We start from the raw sequence: 15,000 nt of genomic DNA, 5'->3' as shown, positions 1-15,000 counted from the left end.
CCTACACCAGCCCGAATTCTTGTGTTGCAAATAAAAAGACCTCTCCCCTACTTTCTCCCTCTCTTCCTACACCAGCCCGAATTCTCGTGTTGCAAATAAAAAGGCCTCTCCCCTACTTTTTCCCTCTCTTCCTACACCAGCCCGAATTCTCGTGTTGCAAATAAAAAGGCCTCTCCCCTACTTTCTCCCTCTCTTCCTACACCAGCCCGAATTCTCGTGTTGCAAATAAAAAGACCTCTCTCCTACTTTCTCCCTCTCTTCCTATTCCAGCACCATGACGGGATGTTCACATCACCCACCCCTCATTCAAATTTTCTTATGATGTGGTGGTTGCATCACCCTCCCCTCAGCTAGGTTTTAATTTGTCACCCACACCTCAACTTGTTTATCCATGACGTGACCGCATCGTCATTCAGGTCCAAGGGGTTAAGCTGGGGGATGAATTTCAACATCTATCGATCCTTTCCAAAGGAGTAAGTCATGCTGGTAACCCTGAACCTTCCTCTGAAAATGAACGCACTGGAAATGAATTTGGCCAAATGTTTAAACTGCCACAGTTGAGCATGTTAGTTAATTGTGTCTTAAAAATAAGTTGCATCAATAGATTATCAGCTATTAAACATGTCAAATTGTTTTCCGGCCTCAACATTCCTCGAGAATGAGATAGAAAGAGTGTACTGCTTAGGACAGTGCTTCCCAACCCCATGGTGATGACCCTAATGAGAGTCACCAGAGTTTTTCTGACTGATGGTCGTCAGAGGGCCTTTAAAGAAGAATAAAAAAATCCACTGCTGGATATGTCAGTAAAATTAAATATTTTTTATTAACACTTGTTTATTGAAATCCAGTGTGTTGGCACTATAAATCTATAAAAGTATAGAATAACCTAAGATAATATCCATCTGCAAGTATAACTACTAAGAAAATGGTTGGATATATTACTACATGTTCACACATTTAGGGTTGCTAGCCTAGGCCAAGACTGTCTTTAGGGTTGCACCCGAAAAAGTTTGGTAAACACCGGCTTAAGACTTGCCAGCATCAAGGCCACAGAGCTCTCCCCTCTTCTCTATACCTCCTCCTACCCCAAGAGATACAAATTTGCTGATGTGTAATATCAAATTGAACTTGAAAGAACAAATTTGTTTACAATAAAAGTTAAAGATTGAGGTTAATTTGCACAATTGCACAAGTGAGCTGAAGAACAGTTGTGATTAACAGTTAAAGGAGTAGTTAATAATTAACTTGAAGTTGACATTTATTTGTGAGACATTTCTCTTGCATACAGTGATAGTAGCTAAAGGAAGTAAATGCTATAAGCATTTACAGTTAGATAAGAAACTGGTAGATGAATTAGTTCCTCTGACTTGAAATTGAAGTGCCTTTATCATTGCTGTTTCTTTGCAGTAAACTGATAGATACATGGATTTGGAATGTCTTTGATCATAGCTTTTGGGTTGAATTGTCTGCTTATAATTTATTTGATCTGTTTCTGCTACAGCAGTGTGATATATTATAATTTAACTAGCTTTCCCAAACTGTATTTTTGTGCTTTTCTCATACTTGCCACATGTAAGTAAATGATGTCATGTGCTAAATGCTTGACTTGTAAAGATACTCAGCTCCATTATTGGCTTTTTAATTTTCAGGAAGGTGTGAATTACAAAGAAGAGGAGGAGGCAGTTGCAGTGGAATCAATTTCACTAAATGTCACAGATGACTTGAACTCTATTCCTGTTGTGTGCAAGACGGAGGAGGTTTGTACAGAGGAATATGAAGAAGTGAGTGCTGAAGATTATTTTTTACAGATAGGATGATATTTTGTTGTAATATTTTCTATTGTGAAGTGTTTCCATGGATCAAGCATCATTATATTTAGATTTAGCTGTGTTACATTAGAAGTGATTTAGAATAGTCAGGTCTTAACCTTTTGGATCCGGTTGTGTCACTAAAATAACGGTGCTGAAAATATGGGCAGTGGGTTACGTAAGTTGCCAACACCTTGGTCATGTGCTGCATAGGCCAGGCATGTGAACACCCATGAGCCGTGACAAGACTGTGCCTCCCCTTTGTAAAGTTATTTGGTCATTTGAGTCATGTCATATTTTTTTGTAATTTTAAATTTTCTGTAATACAACCTGCTTCACTGCAGCCAGAAATATGAAGCACAGCATGGAAATGGAGGACGCACGTTACTATCCAAATTCGTTTATCGATGGGAATAATGTTAAAGTCCCCTTCTAAGCACCAAATGAGTCAAATCATACACATGATGAGTCTTTTCCGTCACCCTGGCCTTTGCTCATGACGGCAAGTTCATGTCACCTGATCCTCGGCCATTTTGCCCGATGATGGCATGTTCACATCACCCGGCCCTTGCCCCAGATTTTTCCAGATCGTAGAGAAGAAAATCCAGATTGTGGAGAAGAAAATTGATATTGTCATGGTGCTGTATTAAATTATTTGCTAATAATGAGATTTTTGCCCAAATCTCCATAATCTTAAATAATTGTGAATGTGTCACTTTCAAAATATGTCATTTACTGATTTCTTGTAAATTTGTGCATGTGATTGATTCTTATCTGGATTTTCACTCAACAACTAGGCAGGTTAGAGAAAGGGATAAGTAAACCATGCTGAAGCTTATCGGAAACTTACTGTTTGTAAGAGGGTTAGACTTTCATATGGTTTGATATAGCCCCTAGTGATGATTACAGTTGAATCCCTCAGCATACCATAAGCAAAATCATTTTTACTAAAACATAATTTTTCCTTTTGTTTTGGGCCTCCTCATTACTTCATAGCTTTATATTCCATTTCATTTCACCTAAGGAACTGGTGGAAGACCAGGCAGAGAAGGAGGAAGAAAGGTTTAGTATGGAGGGTGATCTACCTCACTCCATCCTGGCAGATGACTCAGATGGTGAGCTTTCCTTTTGTGTCATTATGCTGAAATCATCATGTGATATGCAAATTTTTTTTCTTTGTCTTTTTTCTTCTTATACTTTATTGCGTTGTAAATGCCCATCTAGATGTTTCACCTCAGTAAAGAATAAAGATAATTCATAAACAATTGATTTAATTGTATTTATTGCTTGTCAGAGGATCAAAGGTTTATGGCCCGTACTTTTAAAACCTTTCACCAGTGCTGGAGAAAGGTTTCGCCGGGCGATCCGGAATTTCGTACTATTAAAATCATGCCTGGCTGTAGTGCTCCACCGCCCTATAATGAGGCGTGTCTAATGATACCCTTGTAAGCCTACAGTTCAATATCTTATATCAGTTAGGAATAGTAAAATAGTAATTTTTAAACTCTTTTGTTAAAGTATAAAGTTATTTTTTGTATAAAAGTATAAAGTTGATATAGTATAGTATAAAGTACTTTTAAAACCTTTCGCCAATTCTGGCTTTCGCCTGGCGAAGCTTCGACAGGCAAACATCTGAGTGAGGGAGGCCTTACTTTTAAAACCAAGGCAGGTGTTCGCCAGGCCTGGCGAACGAAAGGGATCGCCAGGCGCTATCATCTTGGATTCCTGCTAAATCTAGCGCTTCGGCGAATGAAAAAAACACGAGAAACACAAATTTATTACATCTGCAGTGTGTTATATAAACATATAAGTAAATATATATTGTTGGCACATAGCAGGGATTTTTTTATATTATATTACCTTACCTTACCTTCCTTATATCATATATATTACCTTACCTAACATAATCTAAGCTTAATTATTAACCTCGGGAGAAGACGATAATATTATATCCGTAATAGCCTCACTTTATACAAAGGAGTTAAAAATTAATAATTTTACTATACCTAACCGATATAAAATAGTTAACTGTTGGGATACAAGGGTTAGGTTAGGTTAGACACGCCTCATTATAGAGCGGTGGAGCACTACAGCCATATTTCTATAGCCCGTAGTAAACATGCCATCGTCAAAACACTTTTGGTAACATTTGTGAAAAGAACATTATCCTTACAACCAAAATAACAACAACCTAAATCTAAATAAGTCATCTCAGGGGTGGGGGGTAGGGGTAGGGGGGTAGGAATACAGCTGATGTCTTAAGCTCTCGACTGGAACATCGAAGGTCTTGAAAAAACGACGTATATACGTTATTTCATAATAAATTATGATTTTAAAATATTTTAGAATTACAATGTGATTCCTACATTATATCATACGTAAAGATGTTACTAATTTATAATTTAAAAGCAAGAAAATGGTATTTAAACATGGGAAAGGGAGGGCTCTCGCGACTTTGCTTTGCCTGGCTGTTCCAATACGATTGTTCGCCGCCCAGGCGAAAGTTCACCTGGCAAACTTTTAATGGTACAAAATTCCCGATCGCCCGGCGAAACCTTTCGCCAGAACTGGCAAAAGATTTTAAAAGTACAGGCCATAAAGTTAACCTTGTTATAGTATAAAGTGTAGTATAGCAAAAAGATAAAGTTAATTTTGTTATAGTATAAAGTTATTTTCAACTTCTTTGTTGTACCATAAAGTTAAATTTTAACTCCTTTGTTATAGTATAAAATGAGACTTTTACGGAAACAACACTTTCGTCTTCTCTCGAGGTTAAAAATTAAGTTTAGGTTATGTTATGTGCACTGCAGATGTAAACAAATTTGCGCTAGATTTAGCGAGAATGCAAAATGTTAGCGCCTGGCGATCCCTTCGCCCGCCCTGGCGAACGTTGGGTTTAAAAGTAAGGCCTCCCTCACTCAGAATTTCGCCTGGCTTAGCTTCGCCAGGCGATCTCTAGCACTGGCGAAGGTTTTAAAAGTACGGGCCTATGTGATTCTCTTATTAACCCCTTTGATGTGGATGCTCCACTGCCTGCACATGGCCCAAGATACAGGCATTAGGCTTACTTGAGCAGCCACTCACAGGTGCGTGGCTTATAGGCCAGCTCACAAGAACACTTGTGTGCAGTGACAAGACTCCAAGCCTTCCCTTTGCAAAGTTATTTTCTTTTTTTGTACATAGGTATTTTTAGTTTTGTTGACATTTTTTACTGTCTATTTTTGTAATTTTATTTGTTTTATCCAGATTGTAATAGACTGTTTTCCTTATATGACTCTGTAGCATCTCTCCAGATAGTCCATAACTCAATTTAAATTAAATTTTCTGTAATACAACCTGCCCTGCTGTTCACGGTGGGGAGGAATAGTTTCCTGAGTGTAGAAAAGCATCCTCCCAGAGCTGGTGCTCTTCTAGTGATGGCTTATGGATGGTACATTCCACACTCGTTTATCAATGGAAATAATTCAAAAGCCCCTTCCTGAATACCTACAGAGTCTAATCACCCTCCAAGAATTTTGTGCACTTGTTAAGAGTCATTCCTGTTACCTGGGTTTCAAGCCAAGATGCTCATGATGGCAAGATTCCTTCAGCCTAGTTCTCAATGTTCCCATCACCCGCCTCTCAAGTCAATTTTTTTTCATGATATAATGGTCATATCATCCAGATCATTGGGGTTAAAGAAAATTGAGAAAAAATTGAAGTTCTTTCCTAGGTGAATCTCACATTGTTAATGTTGCCCTAATGTTATGTATCTGATTAAACTAGGTGCAATATGTCAAGCAAAGATAGAGGGTAGAAACAAATGGGAGAAGAGTCCTTGTGTAAAGTCCTTGTGTAAATTACAGATCAAAACACATCAGTCCTGGCAACACTGGCAGAATTAGCAGAGGCTACATCAAAGGGATCTGAGGGCTCTGAGGGTAAGGCTTACACAGGATTTCTTAGATAAATAGTTTTAACCCAGTGTCACTGGGAAAATGTAGTGTTCACTGTAGTATTGTTTTGTGAAATGTCTCTGCACATAGATGGCTCCACAAGTGCTTAGTCACAAGGAAATCAATTAGTAGACCTTATGATCTCACCTGATTTCACCTTTCCCCGAGTCTCCCCCCAACCTAATGCTATCAATATCAATGCTCTTATTATTATAGACATTAAAGTATTTCCATTATTAACCACTTCCCGCCAGGTAGCATGTACATGCATGCCATGATTGTTGTGGACAAAGTAGCGGGTGGCATCAAACAAGACCCTTCCCTGTTGGCTTCTCTGATGGAGCTAGTTTTCTCCAATAGTAAGGGCATCATTTGTATGGAAAAACCTTTTTGGCATTAGTACCTAAAGTGAAGATTAACCTTTAGGCCATTAACGCTGGTATATTTTGAAGCCGAAAATAAAAGATTCCGGGCGGCTACAAAATCAGCGTGCGGGGCTGGCCCAGACTCTGCCCGCGCGGAGCGAGCCCCGATACAACATCACACTGGTGGGATGCCCAGCAATGTTTATTTTTTCGGGTGTCTCATAGGTGGGACAGCCATTGTTAGTGGGTTAAAAATTTGACATTTTGAAAAATTGTATCAAAATACAAGCTTGTAGGTGCCTAATATTGCCTGCAAACCACTGAACGAACTGGGCACAAACTGGGGAAACTATTGATGCATGCCAATAAACCCATGATCGTATTCAACAATCATAATTTTTGCCCAACATTATTGGGTTCACAGCAATATAATATATCAGAAAATATTTTCAAAAATCAAGGAAAAGGATAAACAGGTGAGATGAGTAATGCTCACAACTAGCTCATTGGTGACTTACTACTTGTGGAGCCATCTATATGTAAAGACAATTAATAAACTAAACTTACAGTGGGCATGGCATGGACATACATCCCCTCCCCAACAGTAGTTGGTTAAAATTGTTCTTGGAAAAACTAATAATGATGCCAGTCTGCAGGTCTGGGATGACTACATTTCAGGAATGAAACTTTTGGTGTTAGACACTGTGTCAAGTGCCTCCACAGACTGCTAGCTTCACACCTGGCCAGTCATATATAGCCTTTTACTCTTATTCATTCCTCTACTTGTTTTGTTTATACTTCAGTTGTAAAATACAATTTTGTATTTTGCAAAGGTTAATTGTGTATTTTAGTTATTTTAGTAACTAAATATCATTTCTTATTTACTTATAATATATCTTCTATAGCTTAGTCAAGAGTGGATAGAAGGTATATTATCTTTGATTTGTGTATTTCACAAGATTATTATTGGTTTACATAAAGAGAAAAGGAGCTGTTGGAGATTTGTTGAGTCAAATCTCTAAGTGTGTGCATGTATATACATACATAAACACATACCAGCTTGGTGGGTCTTCAACTGAGAGGCATTCTTGTTGTATTCTTCCACAACAACTTGTCTCATATCCACTGCATAAATCTCATTGTTACTGCACTTGGTGAGTACAAGGGGCATGGTCATTGGTGGTCTAGCATGATGGATGTGGGTTGTGCATGCTTTTGTTAATGAGGGCAGCAAAATGAGTGACAGAAACTGGCAGAAAGGCAATGAAAAAGCTGAGGAGTAGCCATGGTCAGAATAAGGAAGAGGGCTGAAGTATTTGAGTGCTGCAGTTCACCCCGTTGTATACGCTTTTCCCCCACCAATTTAAGGAAGAGATAACGAGATGCTGGATTTAGTTATAAAAATTCCAGCCCTGCTTTTACTACACAAGTCTTACTACTTTTTAAAAATATATTCCTTAAATGGTTTGCATAATTATTAACATCTTTGTTATCACTGTAACCTGTAATCGACCTTACTAATAACATGAAGCATTGCATATACAAAGTGAGAGACATCAGTTATAAGCCCCCCTTAGATTAGCAGGTTAACTTACAATGTTAGAATATTTATACATTTGTGTTCAAGGTGCCTTTTAATACTTAAATAATGTGAAATATGGAAAGATGCTTAGAATGTAGGGGCAGAGGATATGTTGAGAAGTTCTGATGATTTCTCTGAAAATGCAGTAAATAACTAGCACTTCTTGGGGGGGGGGGGGATATATATATATATATATATATATATATATATATATATATATATATATATATATATATATATATATATATATATATATATGATTGTAATTTCTTGCAGCATGTGTTATTATATGAAACAAAATTTGCAGATGTAGCAAGTGCAGCTGCCTTAGAACTACTGAAAGCCCAAGCTGCTCTGCTTCCAGTAGATGACTCCTCAACTCTAGTGACGTCAGCAGTAGCACATGGTCAGACACTACACCTTACAGAAGCTGGAAGACAGGCTTTAAAACTGATTAAACAGGTTTGTTGAGTTTTGTAATTATATGTTCTTCAATTTTTGTGAGTTGTCTAGTTTACCCCAATATAGGTGAGAAAATGGAGAAAATACTAACAAGTGGATTCCCGTTACCAAAGGCTAGTTACATTCTGATTCTCATATTGCAGTTTCCTGGTTTCAGATTGATATGACAGGAATTGGTGGGTGATTGAATTATTTTAAGAAAAAGAAGAGGGAAAAAAGGAACTTTGGCAAATGTTCAGCCATATGAAAAAACGTTTGTCTGATTTTTATTTAAACTTCTTTACAGGAAATGCCTTTACTTCCAACAGCCACATTAAAGCAAGATCACCTTAATACAGATCATAATAAAGCTACAAAATCCAGTACAACTTCAAACTCCAACTCCCCCAAAAATCAAAACAAGCAGAACGAGGCTTCATACTCATCATCTACCTTGACAGCACCATGCCTGCCAGCTCTACTCTCAACTTCAGGTGTAGAAAGCATAGTAGAAGAGATTGCAGATGAAAATCAAGAAGTCACTCAGGTCATAACACTGAGTCCTGAGCAGTATGCTGCTTTGACAGGTTTGTAATACTCTGTTGGATGTAGCTGCCTCACAGCACACGTGACCCAAAATCCAAGCAGTAGGCTTCCATGAGTGATAAATCTCCTGGATATGTGGCCTGTAGGTCCAGCTCACATAAACTCTAGTTTGTGGTATCAAGACTTCTTGCCTCCCCTTTGCAATATTATTATCTCTGTCATTTGATATACTGCATCAAGATGGTAATAGACAATTTTTCTTTTCTTTTTTACAATTCTGTGCAATAACAATTAAGTAACTTTTTGCTGTTTGAGTAGTGGTTTAAATTATTCTGTAACAACCTCATGTGACACCAGTCACAGTAAGTAGGAATAGGATCTTGAGCATTGAAGTGACCTCTCTAGAGCCGGCACTCTCCCAGACATGGCTCATGGATGATATATTACACCTCTGTTTACCAGTGCAGATAATACAAGAGCCCATTCCTACATGCCTACTGAGACTAATTTTATTCCAAGAGTTTTGTCGACTCATGGCGAATCATTCCCAATACCCTGGCCTTCAGCCAAATTTTCCTATGATGTGACAGTCATGTAAACTAGTATACATTTATGCAAACCTTGTGATGCTTACAGTCCTTCATTTGCTTTGGACTACTGAAGATTTTTCACAAATATATTAACTCATTGGATCCAATTGTGTCACACCAATCACAGGTCTGGAAATATGGGCAATGGGTTACATAAGTGGGTGCAATCCCAGGCATGTGGCACGTAGGCTGGGCGTGTACGAACACTCATGCGGTGACAAGACTCCCCTTTGCAAAGTTGTTGCATAAACTTTTTTAGCTTTGCCATTTTCCAATGTCCATATTTGTCTTTTGATTTACTTTATCCAGATGGTAATATATTATTTTCCTTCCATAGACTCCATATCATCTTGTTATGTAATAAATACCTCAGTGGAAGAAGAAAAAAAAAGTAACATTTGGTCATTTGTGTCATTTATTCCTTTTTTTTATTATTTTCAAATTTCTGTAATACAACCTGTGATGCTGGTCACAGCAGCCAGGAATATGATGCTGGGCATGGAAATGGTGTCCTCCCTGGAACCGGTGCTTTTCCAGCCATGGCTTACACACATTACATTCCACACTCATATATCAATGGGAATAAAGCAAAAGCCCCCTTCTAAATGCCAAATGAGTCTAATTACACTCCAAGAAGTTTGAGCACTTGTGGTGAGCCTTTCCATCATCCTGGCCTTCGGCAAGTTGGTGTTACCCAACCCTCGGCCATTTTGTCTGATAATGGCATATACGTCACCCAGCCCCAAACAGGATGGTCTCATCGTGCGGATCATAGGGGTTAAATGTGATATGTGAATTACCTCTGTCATTACTAGATAGCAAATTACATGTACTGTACACTCTTCTAGAAGCAAATGGTAAATATAGTAGATTAAAATAACATAACCAGGAATGTGTTGGGCATGGAAATGGCGCTCTCCCAGTCGCAGCTAACGAAATTTACATTCCACATTTGTTTATCGATGGGAATAATGCTAAAGCCCCCTTCTGAGCGCCAAATGAGTCAAATCACATTCCAAGAGGTTTGTGCATTCATGGCGAGTCTTTTCTGTTAACCTGGCCTTCGCTCATGATAGCATTTTCACATCACGCAGCCCTTGACCCAGATTTTTTCACGACGGGACCATAATGGCATCCAGATCTTAGGGGTAAAGCAACTAGTTGAAAATCAAACTTATTACTTGGCAGTGCCCTGCAGAAAAGTTTATGATGTTTTGAACTTATTAAGAAATCTGAATAAAGATAGATTTCTTGCTTTGCTCTTTAATTACATTCAAAATATGTACATATATTCTAATATTGTGAATGAAATGAGGGAAATTTTACTTCATAACCAGATATTTAAATCCTTGTATAATATTTCAGGTGAGACAAATGGGCCCATCATACTGCAAGTGTTGTCCAGTGCAGAGGAAAGATTGAATGAATTGGACACAGGCCAGAATCCACCTGCGCCAAAACGACAGAAGGTGATGCAGCTTGTTACAAAAACAGGGCAAGGGTTAGCATCTCAAAATAAGGCTGTGGCAAAAGTCTCAGGACAGGTAAGGTAATGAGATATAATTATCTGAGCAGCTCTTATCTGATACTAAGTGTTATTGGTGGATGTTGATTTTGGAAGACTATCCTTAATTATTTGGTATAATGTCACTTAACTCAAATGGATACATTTTAAGAAAGCACTGAATTTCTAGATTTTATTTAATAACTGTTTCAGGTACTGAGTGTGGATGTGTCAAGAGGAAGTAATTTGTAGTACTGAGCATCACTGTACCATTTACACTGGAATAAACTCAAGTTTGACAACACTTTATTGCTATATGATTTGATATTTGTACATTTCAACAGAAAATGTAGAAGTAGGAACAAGAAGAAAATATTGTTGATATTTGGTAATGATGTTAATATTTATACGAATCTATGTTAATAAACCGAGTTTAACTCAAACTGAGCATTTGTGTCTCCTTATCTCCTGCTCACAACAAGTGAGCAGAGTATGTGTACCCCATGCCTTGAGAGCCGAGGCGTGGAGGGTGACCTCACCCAGTCTACTAGGTCTGGTCTGCTTCTTCTGCTGCCACCTCGGTCTGCCTGACGAAACAACTTATATCCAGCGACTCCTTGTCCTGTTGGCGTGGTGCCTGTTAATATATTCTCTGGGTGTCCGTTCTTCCGGTCGAGACAAATTCCTCGAGGTGGAGAAAGTACTGGACTGAGCAAATAAGGTACGAAGCCAGGAAGTAAGGCAGCTGCTTGGCCTAGGTGTGAAGCCCAACCCATCCAGTTCTGCATATTGTTGACAGATAGAAGTAGGGTTGAAGAAGACAGGGAAAAGGAAAGAGGAAAAGAAAATAGTGTCTGAAATTAATTGGTTGAGCTGAGAGCTGAGGTCCTAGGTAGGGGAGATCCCCAACACTTGGCCTCAGTCGCCGTCTCTGAAGCTCACCCTTACCATAACAACGGGCATGGCTTTTTGGGTGTATAAAAGCAATAATAGCAATGATAACAATAATAGTAATAATAACAACAATAATAATAACATTAATAGATATGACAAGTGATGAAACCATTTTCTTATTTTTCAATTAAATTTTGAAAGAAATTCCTTACATTTTTGGAATTATTTGAAACCCAAGAAGAAAAGGTTCAATAAAAGGGGGCTGTAATAAATTCATATTTAATTCTGTCAAGGCTTAATGTGCTACAATAAAAATATCTTGCCTAAGTCTAAATGCATTTCAAGTCCCTTTATCATTAAATCTAATTTTACTGTTGTACTTCACATGTAAGGTAAAGGCAGAAAGAGACTCCCATATTAAGTAATACTGAAACCTGAGTTCTCAATATCCACCACTTATGTCATACGACTTGAACTGCAATAAGGTCAGATTCCTTTTACTCCACTTGTGTAGTTTTCTTTGAACAGAAAGGCACACCAAATCAGAATATGACTGCAAATCCATTTGCATTGCACATAGTGTGTCAACAGAATGATGTTGAAAAACTCATGGTCTGGTTTAAAAGAAGCTTGGACCCACAGCATACACATCCTCTGCTTGTCACGTTGAACTCCTACGGCGCACCAAGTATTTCCCATGTGCCAATTGGGCGAGGGTGATTTTCAAGCGAATGTTGTCTGGTACTTTCCTAACCATGATCTGTTAAAGAAGTAGATTTTTTCTTAATTTTCTTTGCAAAAAATAAAAGACAATATATGGATCATATGTTTGTTGTTGCTTCCATACTGCTCAATTTATAAAAGTTTTAGAGCAAACGCATTCTAGAATAAAACAAACCAATAAGCTGCTATGCAAACAAAAAATGTCTAAGGTGAAACTTACCATATCATTCCCTGCAACAGTGAGAATGGCATTGAATCGGGTACCATCTTTGCACTCAATCATCACAGCTTGGCCTTTATGAAACCTATAAAGGAATAAAAAAGCTCATTTTCCTTAATGACTAGAGCTGATTATTTTCATTAGAAAAAAATATTTACTCTACTATTCTCTTGCCAGAATGGAATTAAGTATGATAACCATTCCTATGTAAGCCATCAAATCATGCAATGAAACAATAAATGTTGACAAGAAACCTCTAATCTAAAAATATCAGAGTAACATTTACAACACTATCCACTCTTATTACACAAAAACACAGTGCGATACACACCATTTTTTATCAAAATAGAGCTTTCCATTTTCAATTTTTGGTTCATTTCCTATAAGCTCAGGAGGAGCAATGGCAGGTGAGGCTGAAATGGAAACAAATTATTAAAGTTAATTATCATCATTATCATCATGAGGAGGAGGAGACGCAAGGAGAGATAGAGGAAAAGGAAAAGGGGAAAGATGAAGAAAAAAAGTAGAACTTGAGGAGGAAGAGGAGACAAAGAAGGAGGGGGAGGAAGAGAAGGAGGAGGAGGAAAGGAAGAAGAAAAAGTAGAAGGAAGAGAAGGTTAAGAGTGGGATTATCATCAAATTTAATATTTTTAAATCATATAAAACCATTGTAAAAAAAAGGGGGGGGGGAAGACAGTAAAAGTTTTCTAATCAACCTACTTTTCTTCATATTAATGAGCTTGCTCTTGTTGATGAGCTTCAAGTCTTCATCTACCTCACGCTCTTCAAGCAAGAGTTGAAGTGTGTTAGAAACAGGTTTGCGCCGCTTTTCTACAATGGGTGCAGGCTCATTACCTCTTCGACGCAGCTTTCGAGTTGAAACTGGTTTATACTGTGAGGAAAGTAATGCAGTGTTATGAATGAGAATTCATCCTGTGACTGCATAATAGCCTGAGTATAATACTGAGACTGTACATTCAATTATTATTCTTATGGAGAGAAAAGAAAGAAAAAAAGAAAGAAAGAAAAAAAAAGCTTTGAATCAGAATAAAGTCAAAGATGAATTTCATGAAAACAATATATTGTTTTAAATGTACAGCTGTGATTCATTCGTTATTCTCATTTCAAAGAATGCGGCAGAGTGAAAAAGTACAAAATTCTATTTTGAATTTATTCAATGATTCTAACCTCATTTACCTTGATCTAATGCCACAGAAACTATTATTACCCTCCACTGCTCTCCCTGAGAACCTCCAAAAAATAAAACAGATGTACTGAAAGCATCAACTGCACAACTCCCTCTGAACACACCAAGATCGTGACCCTAATGAAGGCATACTCACCGCATCAATTTTGGGCCTCAGGATTTGGCTTAGGGGTCTACTTGGTGCCAGATTTTTAAGCCTCGCCAATAAACGTCTTGGTGACTCCCTTACCATTCCATATCTTGTCTGATATGGAATTATAAAAGGTATGACTCACCAAGGACACCCAAGACTTTCTGTCTGGTATGAAGAGCTTGTTTGCGAGTAACAAGCATTTTTTAAAATGCTGGCAACACATTCCTTATTTATCAGTGATTTTATATACACTAACGTGAGTCTGTGTAACAGTACTGCGTGCATGCTCATGCAAGCACACACACATAGAGCCTTATGAAAATTCATGCAAATGCAATCAACCTTTTATTTTGCAAACATGGATGTGAAGCATAGAACTTATCCACAGTGCATTCCAAATTCATAAAGCGTTTTAATCCAATGCCGCCAAAAAAATGTAATGTTCACTGTAGTATTCTTTTGTGAAATGTTTATACACATAGAAGGCTCCACAAGGGATCAGCCACCAAGGAGCCAATTACTAATCAACATGACCTCACTTAATTTTTTTCCTTCCTTGAGTTTTCAGGATTTTTTTCTCCCCAATGCTATTAATGTTGATACTATTACTATTATTATTGATATTATAATTATCATAATGTTATTAATACTATAAGCAATAAAAAAATAAAACATTTCCAAAAATCAAAGAAAAGGGTAAACAGGCAAGGAAGGTCAAACTAGTGATTGACCTATTGGTGACTAAGCCCTTGCGGAGCGATCTGTGTGAATATGCAACTAGTTAACAAAAGTCACTGAAGGCATGACTATCTAGACACCATACCAAGCAGCATTGGGTTAAATTTCATAATTTCATTAAAAATGTAGAAGTTTAATAAATCACTCCATCATCAGTACATTCCTAACTCATTTAGCATATTCATACAACCATTAAAATTAAAATACATCATTCCAAGTTGTGCACCTTCTCTTGTATCTATCATCATAAAGGGTTAAGTGCAGAAATATTGTTAAAATTTGTGTGAGAGCATGTCCAAACTTATAAAAAGGTA

General features: G+C 37.6%; 2 protein-coding genes across 7 annotated transcripts in view; one reads left to right on the top strand and one right to left on the bottom strand.

Annotated features, from left to right (window-relative positions):
* Positions 1 to 11,214, top strand: part of LOC113817382 (GA-binding protein subunit beta-1) — a 25,122-nt gene extending 13,908 nt beyond the window's left edge. For 3 of the 5 annotated variants that reach the window (XM_070130031.1, XM_070130030.1, XM_070130034.1), the window contains 7 exons: positions 1,650 to 1,781; positions 2,833 to 2,923; positions 5,654 to 5,728; positions 7,998 to 8,152; positions 8,439 to 8,718; positions 10,633 to 10,811; positions 10,985 to 11,214. In XM_070130031.1, the coding sequence (XP_069986132.1) occupies positions 1,650 to 1,781; positions 2,833 to 2,923; positions 5,654 to 5,728; positions 7,998 to 8,152; positions 8,439 to 8,718; positions 10,633 to 10,811; positions 10,985 to 11,023 (951 nt within the window). In that variant the 3' untranslated portion in view covers positions 11,024 to 11,214. Of the gene's footprint in view, positions 1 to 1,649; positions 1,782 to 2,832; positions 2,924 to 5,653; positions 5,729 to 7,997; positions 8,153 to 8,438; positions 8,719 to 10,632; positions 10,817 to 10,984 lie in introns of all 5 variants that reach the window. The other 2 variants (XM_070130032.1, XM_070130033.1) reach the window with 2 other exon arrangements.
* A 716-nt stretch (positions 11,215 to 11,930) lies between these two features.
* Positions 11,931 to 15,000, bottom strand: part of LOC113809805 (sin3 histone deacetylase corepressor complex component SDS3) — a 12,878-nt gene continuing 9,808 nt past the window's right edge. Inside the window, exons 5-9 of one of the 2 annotated variants that reach the window (XM_070130035.1) lie at positions 13,952 to 14,059; positions 13,329 to 13,500; positions 12,940 to 13,021; positions 12,609 to 12,693; positions 11,931 to 12,425 (exon numbers count right to left, since the gene is read on the bottom strand). In XM_070130035.1, coding sequence (XP_069986136.1) covers positions 12,327 to 12,425; positions 12,609 to 12,693; positions 12,940 to 13,021; positions 13,329 to 13,500; positions 13,952 to 14,059 — 546 coding nt within the window. In that variant the 3' untranslated portion in view covers positions 11,931 to 12,326. The remainder of the gene's footprint in view (positions 12,426 to 12,608; positions 12,694 to 12,939; positions 13,022 to 13,328; positions 13,501 to 13,951; positions 14,060 to 15,000) is intronic. The other variant, XM_070130036.1, reaches the window with a different exon arrangement.

This window comes from Penaeus vannamei, chromosome 14, assembly GCF_042767895.1.
Source record: "Penaeus vannamei isolate JL-2024 chromosome 14, ASM4276789v1, whole genome shotgun sequence".
NCBI lineage: Eukaryota > Metazoa > Arthropoda > Malacostraca > Decapoda > Penaeidae > Penaeus > Penaeus vannamei.
Note: the sequence above shows the minus strand (reverse complement) of the source record. Positions and strands in the feature narration are given on the sequence as shown.